This window comes from Podarcis bocagei (genome assembly GCF_964188305.1).
Source record: "Podarcis bocagei genome assembly, chromosome: 4".
NCBI lineage: Eukaryota > Metazoa > Chordata > Lepidosauria > Squamata > Lacertidae > Podarcis > Podarcis bocagei.
In genome coordinates this window covers 80,962,009-80,982,076 of record NC_138128.1, presented here as the reverse complement: position 1 = coordinate 80,982,076, position 20,068 = coordinate 80,962,009, and the positions used below count along the sequence as shown (strand labels likewise).

Sequence of the window (20,068 nt, the reverse complement as noted above, 5' to 3'; positions counted from 1 at the left end):
CATTCCATTGCGGTTTCTGAATGTGTCTGATAAATGTTGGTCGTCCATTTGTGCAATTCAAAGCTTGTTACCTCAGCAGTGCTGCCAATTCAATAAAAGCGCATCAGCTCAACCCTGTTGTATGCAGCGTGCTTCTCATATAATTCCTGTGGTTTATGTACTGTGAGAGCTTCTTCTCTGCAATGATAAATGTGTCTGATGTGGCTGCTTCAGATCCATCCAATTAATCAATCCCCACCAGTCCAGATCACTGGCTGGCCATGTCTATTTTACAAAACACCTGTTTGAGAGATCTCGTTGCATCTTGGTCTTTCTAAGATGTCAATCCTTAAGAAGTAGTTGTACTGCGTTGGTTATTTCTTTTTTCAACTGGGCTGCTCCAGTGGCCGCTCTACTTGTAGAGGTGTAGATGTAGAGGTTCTCCTTATGAAACACTTGCCATGCAAAGACTCAGGCAGACCTTCCCTTTCTCCCCACAAAATACATGGGGGAAGGAGGCCACACCCTCGTGTATGACAACACCTACATATTTTCACCTGTGTGATTAGAAGTTCAGGTGGAGTGCGTTAACAGAGAGGAGGTGGAAAAGGAATGTGTCCTTCTGTCCTTATGTTTTGCATACATTACCGTTTGCTTTTTCAACACTCGCCCACTGAATGCAAATACAGTTGCATCGTAAGTCATGTCAAGAATCATGAATTTCAGCTTTGCTCTGGGAGCCCGTCTATTTCCCATTGCCGTAATCTTATTGTTGTATGATTCTATTTGTGTTGTGTATCTAACCTAATTGTAAACAGACAAAGGACAGATTAGATTTCTCTTCCTTTCTGTCTACTTCTTTCTCTCTCTTTTTGTCTCTTTTGCTTTGTCTCTCTCGTTCTGTCCCTCCAGCCATGCTGTGCCTGTTGATTTTGCTCGTGGACAGCTGTCTGGTCATCCTCTCTGTATGAAGCAATACTATGGACTCTTTTCTTCCTATCGTCTTCCAGGACATACCAAAGATACCCTTGTGGCCCAGAAAAGCAATATCATGCCTGAACCGGAACATATCATTGTTGCTTGTAACAATCAGGTGTGTGGATATTCATTGGATGCAGCTTTTTCAAAACTTGAGCCCGCTTCATTTTGCTATGAAATTGACTAAGCAAGGGGAGGGGGTGCTGGTTTGCATTCTAACTGAGGACCAAAAATGTACCACAGATGAACTCTCCCTTGAGTTCTTTCTGTGGGTGGGTTTCTACAATTGGCCACTATAAAGCTGTAAGCCTAAGCATACTTACTTGGGAGTAGAGATGGGAAGGCCTGGGAAAAAATGGGGGGAAACCTGGTTTTTTCCCCAGGCCTTCCCATCTCTACTTGGGAGTAAGTCCCACTAAGCTCCATCACATTTCACTTCTGTAGTTTATCTATTAAAGACTACAATAATCACCAGCACCATTTGTTTGAAAAGAAAAATCTGGGGATAGGGTACTATTGACCAAAATGATACAAGACAGAAGAGCAAGTAATGAACGAAGTGATGGATTTTTAGAATGATGGTCTTTACTTATTATATTCTGGAATGATAAATTCTAGGACATTTACCCATGCAGAGTAGTCTTCGCTTTGACATACTATCTTCCCATGAACAAGGTGTAGTTTTTTGATGTGGGGAGGTTGAGAAAGAAAGGGATAAAGCTTTGTCAGTGGATTTTTTGTCAAAGTCATTTTGAATAATGCAGGATCATTTTTACTAAAATTGTGTGTTCCCGCTATTGCTTTGCCCTTTCTTTTAACTGCTCCCCCACCCCTCTCTCTCCCCAGTTTTTTGTTTTGGACGTTGTCATTAATTTTCGCCGTCTCAGTGAGGGGGATCTGTTTACTCAGTTGCGGAAGATAGCCAAAATGTCAGAGAATGAAGAAGAGAGGCTGCCTCCAATTGGTCTCCTGACATCTGATGGAAGAACAGAGTGGGCTGAAGCCAGGACAATCCTTGTTGAAGGTTAGCAAGTGGCAACCAAATTGCCTCTCTTGTCATTCACCCTGTTCACCCCATCTTCTCTGCTCATCATGTCTCTAGATGGGACAGTGACCAGCTTCTCATAAACAGCAAACAAGGTGGCAAAACTGTTTCTCTGCTGTGCCACTTCAAACTGCAGGTGAAAGGACCCCACAACAGAATGCTTCTCCATTACATCTTACACATACAAAATAATAATAATAAAATAATAATAATAATAATAATAATAATAATAATAATAAATTTTATTTATATCCCACCCTCCCCAGCCGAAGCCGGGCTCAGGGCGGCTAACAACAATAAAATAATACAACATTCTAAAATCATTTAATTATAAAATTAATTCAAATCAAATTGATGGCAACCATTGGGCTAGAGTTCTGTGAAGATTGCCAAAGGAGGGAGTAATAATAATAAAAATAAATAAATAAATAAATAAATAAATAATAAAACTACATATCAGAGAGGAGGATTCTAGCTAAACCTTTCTCATGGCATGCCAGATGTCCTGCCCCCTGCCCCCCATGCAGAGTTTTTATTTTTGGCATTGAAGAACATTTAATCTGGTGAGTCTACACCTGTAACCTAAAATGGCACAGCACAGAATAGAGATGGGTGAGAAATTTGAATCAATTGCATCTAAAGGCAAACCTACGTAATTTGCACTTTCCGAAACTCTGCACCCACTCAAACACAACTATCTTTTGACATTTGCACTTTTCTGAATTTTGCAATGTAGTCCTCCAGCCAAATAATGAGCAAAAAAAAAATGCATATACTAGGATAAAGGGTTCATTTAAATGCATATATTATTGAAAAGAACATACCAAAAATACATTATAGTAGGGGGAATTGTTTTGCCCAAAAGTGTGTATGGTAAGCAAAATTGCATAGATAACTGTGTATTAGGAGAAATTCGCAGTAAAATGCTGGTGAACTTTCATGATTATTATTTTTTAAAAAAAAGCAAACAGATGAGGAAACATTAGAAAAATGAGACACTAGGGAAAAAAGAAAACCATGGAGGATGAGCTATCATGGCTCAAAACCATTGATTCCCTTAATCTCTACAAATTTGTCCAATCCTATTTTAAAGCCATCCAAATTCCATATTTTAACCATATGCTGTGTGAAAAAGTACATTGCCAAGCTTATACATCATCATATCATAACTACAAACACACACCCTTTGTAAAAGTTTAAGCTTATTTTTCAAAGAGCAAAATACAATTTTGGAACTCTCAGTGGCACACTGCAGAAGAGGCATATTTTGGCAGCAAGAACCAACAGTAATTCATTGCACCAAGCCCATTGTTTCTCTCCTCAGATTCTACAAACAGAGACTCTCTTGATATGATCGAACGGAGCATCTGCTTAGTATGCCTTGATAGTCCAAGTGGGGAGGAACCCACAGATACCAACATGGCGTTGCAGCTTCTGCATGGAGGAGGCTACAGTAAAAATGGTGCCAACCGTTGGTATGATAAGCCTATGCAGGTAAGAAGTTGCTATTGGTGCATGTGAGTTCTCATTCATGTCAAAGGCTGGTCAACATGGGTTATAGCATTTTAATGCAAGCCCTCCTAATATGTACTTCCCAAACATGAACCAGGACGCAGTTACCCTCTGAAATTTGCACTTCTCTGAATTTTTCAACCCGAAAACTACATATAACAAAACATATTTTGGCAGGTAATGTGCACAAAAATGGTCACAAAAACGATGTACCAAAAATGCAGTCCTGGAGGGGAAATTACTTATAGACAGGCAGATATTCAGCAAAATCACTTGCAAAAAACGTGAAATGCTCAAGACAATGCATGCATTTTTTAAATGCAATTAGTATAGCAGTTAGTGTGTTTGATTAGGACCTGGGAGAGCAGAGTTCAAATCTCCACTCAGCTATGTAACTCACTGGGTGATCTTGGGCCTAACCTACTTTACAAGATTGATGAGATGATGAATTGGGGAGGGAGAAAACCATGTACAATATCTTGAGCTCTTTCAAGAAAAGGTGAGATAGAAAGTAAATATTTAAAAAATGCTAACTGATTTGGAAATGGGGAGAACTAAACTCAGACTGAACTTAGCAAACTGAGAGAGGAACCAAAACGGACTGATCCATCCATCCCTACCTGTAGTTGCATGTACTATGTCATTAGTAACTGAATCAAGAAGAAGAACCTTCCCTATACTCCCAGAGTGGCTGTCCCAGACTGAAGACACATGGTGCCTAGTTAGTCATAGTCACCTTTGACTGGACTTAACCATCCAGGGGTCCTTTACCTTTACCTTTTTTACGTAGAACTTTATGTACCCTGACCCTGAGGTTTGCTTAGCTAATCACCAGTCCCTAACCAAAACCATGCCAGTCTAACCAACACATTACACTGGCCTGCTCTCTTCATCACAGCCACACACAGTCAACCCCTGACCTCTAGACCTGAGGAGCAGATCTACCTCACTCAGGTTTCCCATTAAGCCAGCAGTATCCTCATTTGTGTTTCTCAATGTCAAACTCCACATGGGGTGGCATAACGTCCCCTACCTCTATATATAATTTGTTTCCCAGCGTATAATTTCCTCCACACTCACGAGAGTGAGTCTAATTGGCCTACAGTGCGTAACAGGCAGAAATAGCTGTATTCATTTCCAATTAAGTCAAATGGAAAATGTTAAGCTAAAGAATCCATCATGGGAGGGTGAGGAATCTAGTTTTCCCCAATCTTGCATTATTTTATGTTATAGTAATATCTGGTGGAGCATATCTGCTGTTGTAATTCGCTTGGGTTAACACACATTACTGTTAAAAAACCCGACCTTTTTGTACAGGGTTAGTTTTCTTGGATGCCTCTGTGCAGCCTATCAGGACCTTTGCTGCTTGCAAGTGGTTCCGTAATTACATTGGAAATGTCATCCTGCAGCCAAAGATTTTGTGGCCTTTTGTGTTGTGGCCTTTGACTCCACTCCAGATACAGGCATGCAAGACTAGGAGCCCAACACGGCCGATAGTGAGGGGTAAATTTGCATCTGCATGGAAAAATGGGGAGGAACCAGCATCAAGTGTCAGCACCCTCAGGCATCTGCAAAGGGCCTAGAGATGGGCATATCTGTCAATTTCAGTTTCCCAGTCATCAAGTTCTGTTCTATACATTTCCACATCAGTTTCTGAATCCCCTCCCTACCCAAAGTCTTTATGAGAAATCAACATACCTCCTAATATACTCTTTGTATGCAATTTAGTCTAACACGCACACATTTTTGCAAAGCAATATCCTTTAAAGAATGCATTGTCGTGTATTCTTTTTGCCAGCAAATGCATTCTTTTGCACGCATTGCCTCAGCATGTGCATTTTGTAGGCATCGCTTGACTGGGGCGCGGGGGGCGGGGAGAAGAATACATTGCAAAATTCAGAGAAGTGTGCATTTTGAATTTCTGTGGTTTTGATTCATTCAGAAAGTGTGAATTAGGTAGGCTTGTTTTTAAGCGTGAACAGAATCACGTTTATTCATCACCCTCATAAATGTGTATACCCTGTTGGTGGTGGTGGTACACTGATAAGTCCCTAGACCTGCTGCAGTGAGGAGTTAAGCTCCTTGAAGAGGGGAGGCCCATTACCCAAAGACCCTCCAAAACCTGCAGCCAAGACTGATGCATATGCACAGCCACAAGGATGGTGTAAGAAATCTAGGTCAATTCACACTTAAAGCTGAAGCTATCAAACATGCCCTTTCTAAAACAATGGAACAATGCAAGCAAATAATGCTTGCATCCTGATCCAGTGACTGTCCATATTTTTGCATGTGGGAATGCATACCCCTCAACTGCCCCAATTGAATCAGGAAATCCCATTTTGGGGTGACCATGCTCTTGCACAAGAGCACAGCACCCAAAAACGTGCAAGATTGTGGCCCCAGAAAAATCTGTCTTTCTGGGCCATGCTCTTGCATGGGTCATGTGACTCATGCAGGCGCACGGCCCCAGAAGCCGGGCATCCTGGTTTTCCCGCTGCAGCATGTTGGAGGGTATGGGAATGTACCTGCAGAATTTAAACTGCTTTGGGACTTTTTCCCAACAAAAACTGAAGTTTTAAGAAGTTTTCTAGAAGTTTTAAAATAAATATACAACTCAGTAAAAGAGGCAGAAGGATTCACTTGCTGTTTCTGTCTGTATATACTCCCCCTGCTCAGTTTGTTGTGGGAAGAGATGGAGTGTGTGGAACAGTGTGCGAACATTCTCCTTTCGACGGGATCGTCCTGGTACAGTGCATTGAACATTTGCTCAGACACATGTAAGTTGCTTGTGATGGGCCTGTAAGCTATTACTTCCTTCTCTTCTCCAGTGTCACTGGAGTATTGCTTATCTTCCTCAGCTGCTGGAATTATGCAGTCCTTCCAGTGACATTTTGGAAATCAGTGGCACCTTGATGAGATGCACATTTTAAATTTTATTTGGTTGTTTATGTACAGTCGTACCTTGGCTCCTGAACGCTTTGGGAGTCAAACGTTCCAGCTCCCAAATGATTGAAAGCTGGAAGTGAGTGTTCCGGTTAATGAACATTCTTTTGAAAGCTGAATGTCCGACGGGGCTTCCAGGGCTTCTGATTGGCTGCAGCAGCTTCCTGCAGCCAATCAGAAGCTGCGCTTTAGTTTTTGAACATTTCAGAAGTCAAATGGACTTCTGGGACAGATTCTGTTTGACTTCCGAGGTACGACTATTAGATTTCTTACCCACCCTTTGTCGTAAAATCCCAGAGCAAGTTACAGCAATGCAAAAATACAATAAGATCAGTTAAAACAACTTAAAATCAGAAAAATAGGGTGGGTCCTAAAATATATATATCTTAGGTGTCAAAGGTCAGGATAAAGAGGTGTGTTCAGCATATGATTCCAAAACTTAGGAGCTGCCACAGAGAATTCCCTCATTTGCAACACTCTCCCCAAGTTACCTAGGGCACTGGAACTACCAAGAGGGCCCCATATGCTGATTGAAACACTGGGGAAGGAGCTGGGTCTTTCAGATGTTTGGTACCCAATCATTTAGGGCTTTAAACACCAATGTGAACACTTTGAATTGCTCCCAGCAGCCAACTGGAAACCAGTGCTGCTGTTTCACAGCTGACATAGGTTATAATTTGTTTATGTAAAAAGATGCAGAAATCTAATCACCGTGAAACCCTTTTTAAAACTTTTGACTCTTGCAAAGGGTTGTCTTTTGAGACACCTAGCGATGCCAATCGCTTCCATGGCATAACAACTCTAAAGAATTACGTAATGTGATGAAATTATAAACCTGGAATTTCAGCTTTGATGCCAGCACATCAATGACTTTAAGTAATGGGAGCGGAGAGCTTTCTAGTGTGTCTTGTTGGTAAAATAGTCTACCAGCCTAGATGTATTGATCAGTGGTGGCAGTTCCAGTGGACTGACTGACACAAATGGATTGATCATCTCCGGGTACTTGGGTGTATCCAATCCATTCATGGTCATTTTGCCCAATGGATGCAACCTAATGTAACTAACAGTACCTTAAAAAGGTAAAGGGGTAAAGGGACCCCTGACCATTAGGTCCAGTTGTGACCGACTCTGGGGTTGCAGTGCTCATCTCGCTTTATTGGCTGAGGGAGCCAGCGTGCAGCTTCCAGGTCATGTGGCTAGCATGACTAACCCGCTTCTGGCGAACCAGAGCAGCGCACAGAAACGCCGTGTACCTTCCTGCCGGAGCTGTACCTATTTATCTACTTGCACTTTGACGTGCTTTCGAACTGCTAGGTTGGCAGGAGCAGGCACCGAGCAATGGGAGCTCACCCCATCACGAGGATTTGAACCGCCAACCTTCTGATTGGCAAGTCCTAGGCTCTGTGGTTTAACCCACAGCGCCACCCGCGTCCCTAACAGTACCTTACTAATACATTAATATTAACCATTCAGAAGCAGCAGTGAATATAGATCAGGCAGCAAATGTCATGTAGATCAGTTAATTGCAGTAGGACCTTCAGTCATCTGTCTGATGTAAAAAAAAAAACCTTTTTGAGTTCTACAGCGTCTAACAGCAAATTTATTGGCATTCTATCATTTTAAAAAAATCAGGAAAGAAGGTGCAAAGAAATTGGTCAGAGCAGATTCAGTGAGTGAACTTCCTGCTCCAAGGAGACTAAGGTGGAAATGTTCTCCAGAAATTCAGGGACACTTGGCGTCATCAGCAGAAAAACTTCAAAGGTACCATCGTTTCATTAGAATTTCAACTTGTGTGTATGGGTGGTTATTTTAATGTGTTGGTCTTTCCTTAATAATATAATCAATGAATAAAAACAGTAAAAGCTGAGAGAAAGATCAGCTATAGAACATAGTGGTTTCAACTTAAGTTATTAGGGCTGCAAGCTTTTATTGACTTTCAGATTGACTAACTGCTGAGTGGGAGCTGATTGTAATCAGTAAATTCATTGACTGAATTGCCTATTTCTTTTTGCTTTGACCCATATCAGCCACAGAGAGAGATTGCGGCTGAAGAAAAGGGCTTTAATTCTTCTTCTCTGTCATTTTCCCAATGAACATCCCCCTTTCTTTCACTAAAGCTGTTGTTTGCCCCCTTGGGGATAAGCTATGGACACCTTTTTAGAGGACAAATACCTTGCAATGAGATGGTAGGAGTCTGAATAATCTCCATGACTCTTTTTATCATCAGAGAGTGCTAGAGTGGATCGCCAATATGCGCTCAGCCTGGCAGAATCCCTTTCATTAGGATAATTGGCACCAACGGGCCTAAATGGTTGTCCAATGCATAACTAAGGAGATGGGTGGAGCCAGAGGTGATAACTTGAATAAAATATTGGGAGAGCACTGGTAAGCCCTGCCCCACATAATCAATCACATGATGTGGCACACACACAGCATTTGAATGGCAATGCCCATCAACTTTGGCCTGGCCCCCTCAAATATTTTATTGGGGGGAGCTAAAGGACCTCAGCTACTAATAGTTGGCTCCTATGGGTGGAGCCTTCTTTGTGAAAGGGGCGTGCCTTCCCCCTCTCTTTGTGGGTTGATGTCCACCAGCTGTTTGTGCAGGAGCTGCAGGTTCTGACTGAGGTGATCTGAGGAAAAGGTCAGAGCTGGCAGCTCTGAAGAAGTATCTGCTGCAGCAACTTAAGATGTGACTCTCCAATATGGTAAATCCAGGACATTTTAAAATTTGCTCAACTCAGTTTTGGCACCTCTCAGGTGGACACCATTGCCGTTATAAGAGAACAAGGGAGTCATCCATGCTGAGTTCTGGCACCTCTTTTTCAAGAAAAAATAGCACCGGCAAAACCTGTTTATATGCAAAAATATCTGATCTACCACAAAACATCAGTTAGTCTCATTCCAGGGAAATCAAATTCAGGGTATTTGCTGTGGCAAACCTTGGAAATTTGCACTGATAAGGGTTTTGAGAACACCACAATGATATCTCATCCTTAGTATAACAGGGGGTGGAGAGGAATAACAGAACAAAAGCAAACTATGAGGGCTAAGCGTCACGCAAGATTGTGCCTCCACATTTGCCATGGCAATGTAATACTTATTATTACCGGTATGTTTCTGTCACATAATAAATGACTGCAAACATGACAGGAAGTAAATTGGATACAGCATTTAGCCTTTGCATAAAATGCAAAGAGCAACCTCTATTTGTACACATGGTGCACCCTAAGCAAGCAAATGAATAAGTCAAGACATACAGAGTGGGGGGGGGAATGTATAGGCAAGAGTGACAGCAAACAACTCATTTGAGTAGACAATTTGAATTGAAGTATTAGTTCTTTGCATGTTCCCTTCTGTCCCTACAAAGCCTTTTTCTCCTGCATTGCATTTTCCAACATGCCATATGATCATATAGCTTTTATAGCACAGCTCTGAACAAGACATATAATACAAGGAATTTGTCACAATGGCCCAGATCCCAAGATCACCTGCCTAACTACTTTGGGGCATAGTCCAGGAGAAACAAAAAGAGAGATTAAAATAAATAAATTACACAATAACTTTCCTGTTCTCACTTCTGGAGTTTTTCATCATTTTCTAGGATGGTGAAAAATCTAGATTTTATTGCTTATAAATTTGAAAACTACGGAAAAGAGTTTATCAAGAAACAGAAGATGAGCCCAGATGCCTACATCCAAGTGGCACTACAGCTGGCATTTTACAGGTATGTAATTATTTTGATTATTGATTATTGATTGGATTTATATAACGCCCTATACCCAGAGGTCTCAGAGCAGTTCACATAATAAAATCAATAAACCAGCTATCAGCTCTTATTTGAAGCTTGCAGTTCAATAGCTGACCACAGATTATGCTCTGGGAGACCTCCAGGCAAGAATGAGCAAAATATCAGAGCCTTTTCTCATGACCCAGGGAACCCACCTTCTTGCTCACCTTTAGGAGAGTGAGAGTCAAGGTAGAAATTGTTCACACTACTGGTAACTGTGTGGATGGTTATGTAAGTATAAATTGCAGGTTTTGGGGAAATGATAATCAAGACAGGGACAGTGTGGCACTAGCAGTGGGTTTACTTATTTAACCCTTTATCTCCCTTGTTTCCAATCTACATCAGGAACCCTTTACCAGCCATTTGCATCAGGAGGAAAGCTCCCACTGGTAGGCAATGGGAGCATAGCTGTCAATGTTTCCCTTTTTTTAAAGGGAAATTCCCTTATTCCAAATAGGACTCCTCGCAAGAAAAGGGAAAAGTTGACAACTATGAATGGGAGCTTTCTTCTTCATGCAAATAGCAGACATGCAGGACCCAATCCAGTTCAAGACCATCATGGGGGTCTTCCATCAGGATCTAAGTCTGGATTGGTGGTGATGGGGACTCACACCTACAGTTTACACTTAAAGACATTCTTCACACAAATATATCATCTAGGTTGGCCCTGAGATGAATATCTGTTTCCATCAGATATTCAGGAAGGCCAAGGTTATGCTGCCTCCAGCATTTTGGGACACAGAGCACAAAATAAGAGAGCTAATATTTGTCTCTGTCTCTCCCTGCCCTCCAGCCTGACATCTGGGTCAAGCCTGACATCCAGGAAGCCTTGAGATCACCAGTGGAGACACACAGTCTGTCCAGAGAGAACATTATAATTCATACTTGCTCATCTTTGGAGCACCAAGTAGAATGACAGAATAGAGGTTGTGTTAGAGAAGCTGTGGTGTTTGAACCTGGCCATCCTGGGTGTTAAATTCTGGGTCTAACTATAATGGTTAGAAAATGCAAGCAGGAAATGCAAGCAGGAGGTCTACCTCCCCTTCCTCTTCCTGCTTCTTGCATTTGGTCCAAGTTCATCTCTCATCAGATGCCTCTATTGTTTTCATCACTATGAATCTTATTCCACACCACCTTGGGAACCAAATGATTGAATGGAGAAGGTATATCAATGCCATAGCTGTCAACGTTTCCCTTTTTTTAAGGGAAATCCCTTTATTCCGAATAGGATTCCTCGCAAGAGTAGGGAAAAGTTGACAGCTATGATCAATGCACAAGATGCAAGCAAGCAAACAGATAGGATAACTGAACAAATGACCCTCCCTCCCCTTGACCAGCTTTTGCTACACCTGTCTTCAGTCATTCTGCTTCCAGTGTGCAGATCAGGTCCCAACTCCCACCTTCCTGTTGCCCAATCAAACCAACCTCTGAAAAGGGCAGCCCTGTGTGGCATTTCCTTCCTTCTCTGCATAAACTGTAGTACAACCTAGGCCTTGGCCTAATGTCATTACATGGTGCATTTCCCCACCTCTGATCCACTTCCTTGGCTGTTGCTAGCAGCAGTGCTGGATTTAAGGCAGTGCACATAATAAGAATATTATAATAATTTCCCCAGCTACTCTGGGTGGCTCCCAACAGAATATTAAAAACATGATAAAACATCAAACATTAAAAACTTCCCTATACAGGGCTGCCTTCAGATGTCTTCTAAACGTCAGGTAGTTGTTTATTTCCTGGACATCTGATGGGAGGGTGTTCCACAGGGCGGGCGCCACCACAGAAAAGGCCCTCTGCCTGGTTCCCCTGCACAGGGAGTCAAGCCAAGGGGGCACAAAACAACAACAACAACAACAACAACAACAACAACAACAACAACAACAACACAGATGCCTACTGAGAAGATCCAAGCAACTGTACCAAAAAGAATTATTGTGAAAATAAGAATTGGGGGGGAGGGTGTCCTCACTCAGGGTGCCATTTTACCAAAGTAAAATGGTCATACCAATAAGTAGCTGTCCAACCACTTCCAGCCTCCTAGTTGTGGTGCAGCCAGGAAGGAAACAAAGCCCCCTCTGCAGTGAACAAGCAGAAGAGTAATAGGCCCTAATTAGCAGACAAATCAGAGTATATAGATGCAGATTATCCTCGTTGCCATTAGAATCTGAAGAGTAGCAAACATTCCCTGCTTAAAGCATCATGAATTTAACTGGGAAATTAAATGAGGCGCCCTGGAGCCATGTAAAAAAGAAGGGGGGAGAGCTTTGCTAGACAGCAAACATTTATCAGCATAGCGTTAAAGAAAAAGGGGAATGTGAAGATGGAGGTGAACAAAGGGCATTCTACAAAATTAAGGTGCTTAGCTGCTGCTCTGTGACCCAGCCAGGTTTGCTTTCAGTGTAGATAAATGGCTTTGGAATTCTCTTTAGTAAATTAATCTAAAGAGTGGGGTAGGGAGCAACATATACATTCCCATGGAGCCTTCTCTGTGTTGCTTTTCAGCATGGGATCTTAACGTGAAACAGCAAGCTTTTCCACCCAGTTGATCCAAGCATGCCCTGGCCTCATTCTAGCCTTGGTAGGGAAGCACATTCCTTCAACTGCAAGCCTCAATGCCACAATAACAATGTGATATCCTATCTCTGTGCAATAGACTCTGAGGAGGAAATATAGTTGTGCCTGTAAATTGGTTCGATGTGTCCTCCACTGTAAGCTAAGGACCAACACTGCCTCAACCAAGTGCCATCTGTCAACCACAACCTGGAGGACCCCACAGTGGAGGAAATACAGATGTGATAACTGCAGCTAGAGTGTCTATAGATACTATGCTTTAACTTTAAGGCCATTTCACACATTCCACTGCAACAAGCACATATTCACAGCTGGATTATGGAATTCAGTGTCACAAACTGTGATAACAGTCACCCGTTTAGATGGCTTTTAAAAGAGATTATACACAGCTGCCGATAGACCAATTGCTCATGAATATGTCACATTCACAATTGTCACATTCATACTTTCCATTGTTAAATAAACTTCTGAAAAATATACCACCCTAGTTTACACACTATAGTAAACCATAGTTAATGATTTAACTAAATACAGTATGGTATTGTTTTTCCTATTGAATTGAAATAAAAAGAGTTGCCATCCCACAAGCCAATGATGAATCATGCCGTGATTTCATTATGTAGCACAAATGACATATTCCTTGAGCTTACAACAAGCAAACGGCTTTACTAGCCCTGTCGTCAAACATAAAGGATTTCTTGGCTAGTACCGCATTAACCAAAATGAATTCAGCCATATGTGCATCAATCTTGTCGTTTAAAAGGGGGGTGCCATGTCTAGCCTTTGTCTAGAACTCTATTAGCATAAACATGAAATATTATGCCAAATAAAAGTCAAGGCTGCAAAACGAAAACCCGGAGAGCCTATTTTTATTTCATACCATCACCCCCCGCTAAAATCACTATATGTATTTCACCATGCCTGTAGATTATACGGGAGACTTGTTCCCACCTATGAAAGCGCTTCCATAAGGCGGTTTGAAGAAGGAAGAGTAGACAACATCCGATCTGCGACTCCCGAAGCTTTAACTTTTGTCAAAGGAATGATTGATAAAAAATCATCTCTGCAGGTAAGAGTATTTACACACACCCCTTTATGCTGTTATATCCTGCAGGAACAGGGCCAACTCTAGATTTGCAGAGGCGGGGCTTGAATAAGATGTCCTTAGTAAGACTCCTCTGAATGAGACCACTCTCAACACTCCTCTCTCTCTCTGGCCCTGCTCCTGCTCAGTTCCTGTGGAAGGGCCATAGCTCAGTGGGAGAGCATGTGCCTGGCATGCAGAAGGTGAAAGGTGCAATACCTGTCATCTCCAGGTAAAGTTGGGAATATGTCCTGTAAGGAACTTTAGAGAGCTACTGCTGCTCATGTTTCTAAAATGGACAAAGGGATGGGGACTTGGAGGTCCACAAAAAAAACAACAACGCTTTGGGCATCATAGCAGAGTACCACTTGGCTGTGTCAGTTTTTAATAATAAATAACTTGAGGGAAAGATTTTTAAATGACAGTTGTGGCAGTTGGGAACCCACAAAAAAATCAGAGTACTTACTTTGCCAAATCTTTATCAGGCATTACAAGTATAGGCCATCATAAAACATCCATATATAAAGTTTTAAAATATATACAAATAAACAGCCATGCATAATACGTAGTAACAAGAATTTTCATTGGAATTTCTTCCCACTAAATGGTGCCATTTGCCACTCTAAGAGATATTATTGACAAATACTCAGCCCCCCCTTGCAGTTAAAAATTGGAGTCTACCTGTGGTCCTCAGATTAACCAGCCCTAAATTAAAGGATCCAGTTGGCAAAGCAATGAGATTGTTGTGATAGATTGCCCATAATTTTTGGAAGCAAATTTGAGCTTTTAATTTGACTTCAGATTTGGCCGCACCAATTTTGTAAAGGGTGTGTTTTGTTTTTTGTTTTCTTAAGGGTGACTTGGAGAGTTGGCAGCTTCCACACAGTGCAGCTGCCCACATTGCACTATCATAAAGGGATGGCCCATGCCATGACGCCTCTTGCCATAGTGGGTTTTCCATCCCTCAGAGAAAGGTGTGCACCTTTGTTAAAAAAATTAAAGGAGGGCACTCTCAATTTGTTTGATATCATAATGGAATAAGATGCTTTCGTTTTCATTGTCCAAATGACCAAATTTTGGTCAAGGAGATAAAGAACTACACAACTTTTAGAGGACATGTGAAGGCAGCCCTGTATTTGGAAGTTTGTTTTTTTATGTTTGATGTTATATTGTGTTTTTTATATGTGCTGGAAGCTGCCCAGAGTACCTGGGGCAACCCAGGCGAATAGAAATAGTAGTAATAGTAATAACATGATAACCAAATTAATTTAGAAGCCGCTGCAAATCCACATAAGTTCCAGTGTGTATAGGCCCTGGATTGCCTTTTAAACATTTAGTAAGGGGCAATGTAGGGGTGCGGGTGGCGCTGTGGTCTAAACCACTGAGCCTAGGGCTTGCCAATTGGAAGGTCAGCGGTTCGAATCCCTGCGACGGGGTGAGCTCCCGTTGCTCTGTGCCAGCTCCTGTCAACCTAGCAGTTTGAAAGCACATCAAAGTGCAAGTAGTTAAATAGGTACCGCTCTGGCGGGGAGGTAAACGGCATTTCTGTACGCTGCTCTGGTTTTGCCAGAAGTGGCTTAGTCATGCTGGCCACATGACCCAGAAAAACTGTCTGCGGACAAACGCCGGCTCCCTTGGCCGGTAAAGTGAGATGAGCGCCACAACCCCAGAGTCGTTCGCAACTGGACTTAACTGTCAGGGGTCCTTTACCTTTAAGGGGCAATGTACACACAACAAAGAAAAGCAGTGGTTTGGAGTCTGCAGTTCTAAGCAGAAAAGGGAGAAGGGAAAAGAGGGATGAACTCTTTGCCTATCTGGCAATTTTCAGCTCAAAATCACATCAACCCAGCTGCTTCCCCCACCCTTCCACCCCACCCTCTTCACATCGACATAAAGCTCCAGAAACAAACGTACATCTGGAATCCTACAGGGGGAAATCAGCTTGGAGAGCCATTTCAGTGTGGGAAAATGGTAGGCAGGCAAGCAAAGAATTAAGCACCCACTCGCAGCTCTCGACTGCAACGTCCCAAAGATGCTTTTCTTCACGAACAAACAAAAAGTCTGCCAAGGCACACATTTGCGTGAAGTGTGCCCTTCACCCCTAAGGAAAGCAATTCAGTGGTGCTTGCAGTACAAATGAGCACAGCAGGGAGCTCAGTGGGCCAATTCTGTACCTTCTCCCACTATATTTTTTCCCTCTGAGGTAATTATCCCATCTCACCTCATAGCATTTGAACTCGTTAAATCCTTCCAGCTACAAATGCAATATACTTTAGTGTTTCCTTTCAACATTTTGACTTCCTTTTTGCAGCTGAAGACAATAGGGTTTTTTTTTGGGGGGGACGACTCAGAGGTGTAAAAGAGACTCTGTCACCCTCACTGGTTTTGCCCAGGTGTTTTCTCTGACCCAACAGACCTGGTGCATGTTTGAGAAGCACCCAGAAAATATGAGAAAAGTGCAAATGGAGAAGACAGTGGGATGAGTGTGCCACATGCCATGGCGATAGTGCCTTTGACATCCCACTTGTAACTCTGAAAGAGCCTGTCTCTATTTTAAAAATGGAACTACAGTGGTACCTCAGTTTTTGGATGTCTCAGAAGTCAAATGTTTCAGTTTTCAAACGCTGAAAACCCAGAAAGAAATGCTTCCGTTTTTCAACACACCTCAGAAGTCGAACGGCTTCTGCTGAGTTTGTTTCAATTTTTTCTATTGAATTTGCAGACCACCCTTGGTTTTCGAACATTTCAGAAGTCGAATGGTCTTCTGGAATGGATTACATTCAAAAACCAAGGTACTGCTGTACATGTTAGGGCTGATGCTAAAAACAGTGGAGCACCATCATCTGTTCCACCTGCCCCTGTTAATATTTGGTAATGTTACATGAACCCCCGTTTCCAAGCAGTGAAAGACCTCAGGGGAGCCATAACATACACTGGGCTTGGTTTCCTTAGACAATGTCACTGGAGACCTTGCAAAACTCAGTTGTAACTTCTCAGCAAAAGTAAGAATCCAATGCATTCTAAGTAACCACCACACAATAACTATTTGGGATAGCAAAGGATAGGGATGGGGAACCAATTCAATTCAGTTCACATTTAAAGCTGAATGTATAAAATTTGCACTTCCAAAGCAATATGAGAACCAAAACACAGCCATCCTTCAAAATGCACACTTATCCAGATTTTGTGATACAGTTGTCCAACCAACTTGTGTTCACAAAAATGCATCGGAGGGAGGGGGAATGTACATAAAAAGTAATATATTTGCATTAGGTTTACTCAGATGCATGTATGTTTGATAGGTTTACATGGAAAATCCATTAAAATATTTTAATAAATATATTAGTGAAAGCAACATACAAAAATGCATTATATTACTGGAAAATGCGTTCAGAAATGTGTACATTCTCCTGCTTATTAGGAGAAATTTGCACAAAAACACTGAAGAATTTTCATGAAGACTGCATTTTTTAAAAATTGCTACAGAAATGTGGCAAACTGAATGTAAGATTGGACAAATGAGAATGGTTTTTATTTGCTTGTCTACTGCTTGTAAAGGCTGCATTCAATCCATGGGCATAGCTGAGGAAGGCTAGGGGGCAGCTGCCCCCTCCCAAATCAATAAAATCAATACAAATCTGAGGTTCTGCCCCACCCAAAAAACCCTGCCCCCCAACAAAAGACTGCACCCCCTAACAACAATCCTGGCTACACCCATGATTCAATCCACTATCTTTAATGAAATTTGTTTAATCTAATAGTAATAGTACTTTGGTTACAAAGCCTTCTGCCAGTTTATTATTTCAAAATATTTCTTTTTGCCTATAGGACTCTGAGAAAATGCAACAATTTAAGGATGCCATAGCAGCTCAGACAAATTACACTATTTTGGTAAGCAAAACGTTGTCTTGATAAAACTCAGTTGTTTGGCATGCCTAACCATGAAATTAATTTATTCTTCAAAAGTCAGTAGATTAAAAAATGGAGCACAATACTGACAAACATCCTATATGTTTCCACAAAATGTAGAGCATACAGACCAAAGAAAACAGTCCTCCATCTTTACCAGATTTGGAATGTGAGCTGGGTCTTTTTCCCTGTGTGGAGATCCACCCTTGGTCTATTGAATTAGCTGGATCATTATTTGCACACTGAATAATAGGGTGACAATGAATGCTTTCTTCTTCTCAGTTATCAAAATAAACAATGATTCTCACAAAAGCCATAATGACCAAACAATCTAATCTAATTGAACCTAGTTTAAATGGTTAAGGTATTCTTGAATTTTCAGATTCAGTTTCGCTGTCAAGATCTCATTAGCGGGGTTGGGGGGATGGGTGCAAAACAGCATCAATCAATGTTTATTATGGCAAACAGCCAGCATACACACACACACACACACACACACACACACACACACATATACACATACACATATTAGTTATAATTCAGTCCCACTGAAGTCAATGTGAAATGTTAGTAATGACTAACTGAAGACTTGTTCATTTCAGTGAGATCTGTGTGCAACTAGCTTAGTCTAGCTCTTCCCCTAAATTTATATATTGCACCTACATAGGATATCCAAGGGGTCTCCCATCCTGGAGACTGTTTGATTCATCCCTCACTTAGCTTCAGCGGTACAGCATCACTTGATCTCAGATCATCCTCTTAATCCAGTGGTGGCCAAACTTGGCCCTCCAGCTGTTTTTGGACTACAACTCCCATCATCCCTAGCTGAAAGGACCAGCGGGTCAGGGACGATGGGAATTGTAGTCTCAAAACAGCTGGAGGGCCAATTTTGGCCACCACTGTCTTAATCCCACGATTGGCATGCTAATTAATGGATGACAAATCTCTTGTGCTTCAGAGTTAGGTTGGGATGCAGACTGAAATAAACTAATAATTAATAGTACATCCTTGAGTAGACTCAGGAATTTAATTCTCAGAGACTAGATGTAAATTTCCCGTCAGCTTTGATCATTTATATTTCCTAATTACTTTTAAAGTAGCACACTTTGAAACATTTGTGTAGCTCATCAGTTGGGGTGTGAAGGATGACAGAGCCTGAATTGGCAACTTTTGAACTTGCTTCCGCTGCTGGGCCTTTAACAGCCACTTGATCTGCTGCAGCAGTTAGTAGGAGCTTCATTATTTATTTGCAAGCATTTCTGAAGATGGACGATAAAACGTCCTTCATATGAAGTAGCACAAAATATACCACAACTTGGTAGATTGGATTAATACACCACAACATCTGGCTTCCGTTCAAAGTGAAGAACAGGAAAGCCACAGCTGGTTTTCTTTCTGGCCCACTGACAACCCAAACCCAAATAGGAAAAATACCCATCTCATTATTAACAACAAAATTCATCACAGAGTAATGTTATTTAGTTGTCCCTTTGTTAGAAAAACAGTGCTGCTAGATTACACTTGTCATCTTAAAAAAAATTAAAAATTTAATAGTATATCCATCCCCCCACCCCTGCGTTGACTCACCTTTTATTTTGTAAGCTCAGCTTAGTCTCTTTCTCTTCCGACATGATATTAATCTATCTTGGAAAAACGTCGTGGGTCAGAGGCTTATAAATCATGTTGGATAGCAAAATATTTCCATTGATCCTTCAGTCTGTTCCTCTTGATGGGGTAGAACTGATGGTGACCAGTCTTAGGTTTTATGATCTTTTCTCAAAAGTCATTTAATATGTGCACCAGTGGACATGCCGGTATTAGTCTCCAGGGTGTAAGTTTTCCAAATGAGGCATGAAAGGTTAATTCATTCCTTGGCCTTAGCATCATCCATCTAAGACATTAGCAAAGGAAACCACCATTTTCCTTAGCTGGAACCTTCTTCTTCTCCCTTCCTCAATTCTGTGAAACTGGACATTTAGATTCTGCCTCTGCCACAAACTCATTACATGGCCCAAGGAAAGCTACTGCCTCCCACTTTCAGACCCCTCTCCGTAAACTGAGAATAATAACCCCAAACCCTACTTTATAGGGTTCTTGTAAATATTACTGTTACGGTGTATTTACTTTTTGTAAATGCTCACCTTGGGCCACCATATGCTACCTTCCAGGGTTGTTGTGCAGATTAAATAGCGAAGGGCAGAACCACATTGCTCATTGGAGGAAAGGAAGCAAAGGCAGATCTAGGGGAGCGTTAACAGTG

At 41.7% G+C, this 20,068-nt stretch overlaps 1 protein-coding gene across 1 annotated transcript in view; it reads left to right on the top strand.

Annotated features, from left to right (window-relative positions):
• CHAT (choline O-acetyltransferase) overlaps positions 1-20,068 on the top strand; it is a 46,718-nt gene that overhangs the window by 19,189 nt on the left and 7,461 nt on the right. The window contains exons 6-13 of the mRNA XM_081190900.1: positions 892-1,072; positions 1,804-1,981; positions 3,327-3,496; positions 6,191-6,291; positions 8,090-8,218; positions 10,062-10,184; positions 13,743-13,884; positions 17,728-17,790. Coding sequence (XP_081047026.1) covers positions 892-1,072; positions 1,804-1,981; positions 3,327-3,496; positions 6,191-6,291; positions 8,090-8,218; positions 10,062-10,184; positions 13,743-13,884; positions 17,728-17,790 — 1,087 coding nt within the window. The remainder of the gene's footprint in view (positions 1-891; positions 1,073-1,803; positions 1,982-3,326; positions 3,497-6,190; positions 6,292-8,089; positions 8,219-10,061; positions 10,185-13,742; positions 13,885-17,727; positions 17,791-20,068) is intronic.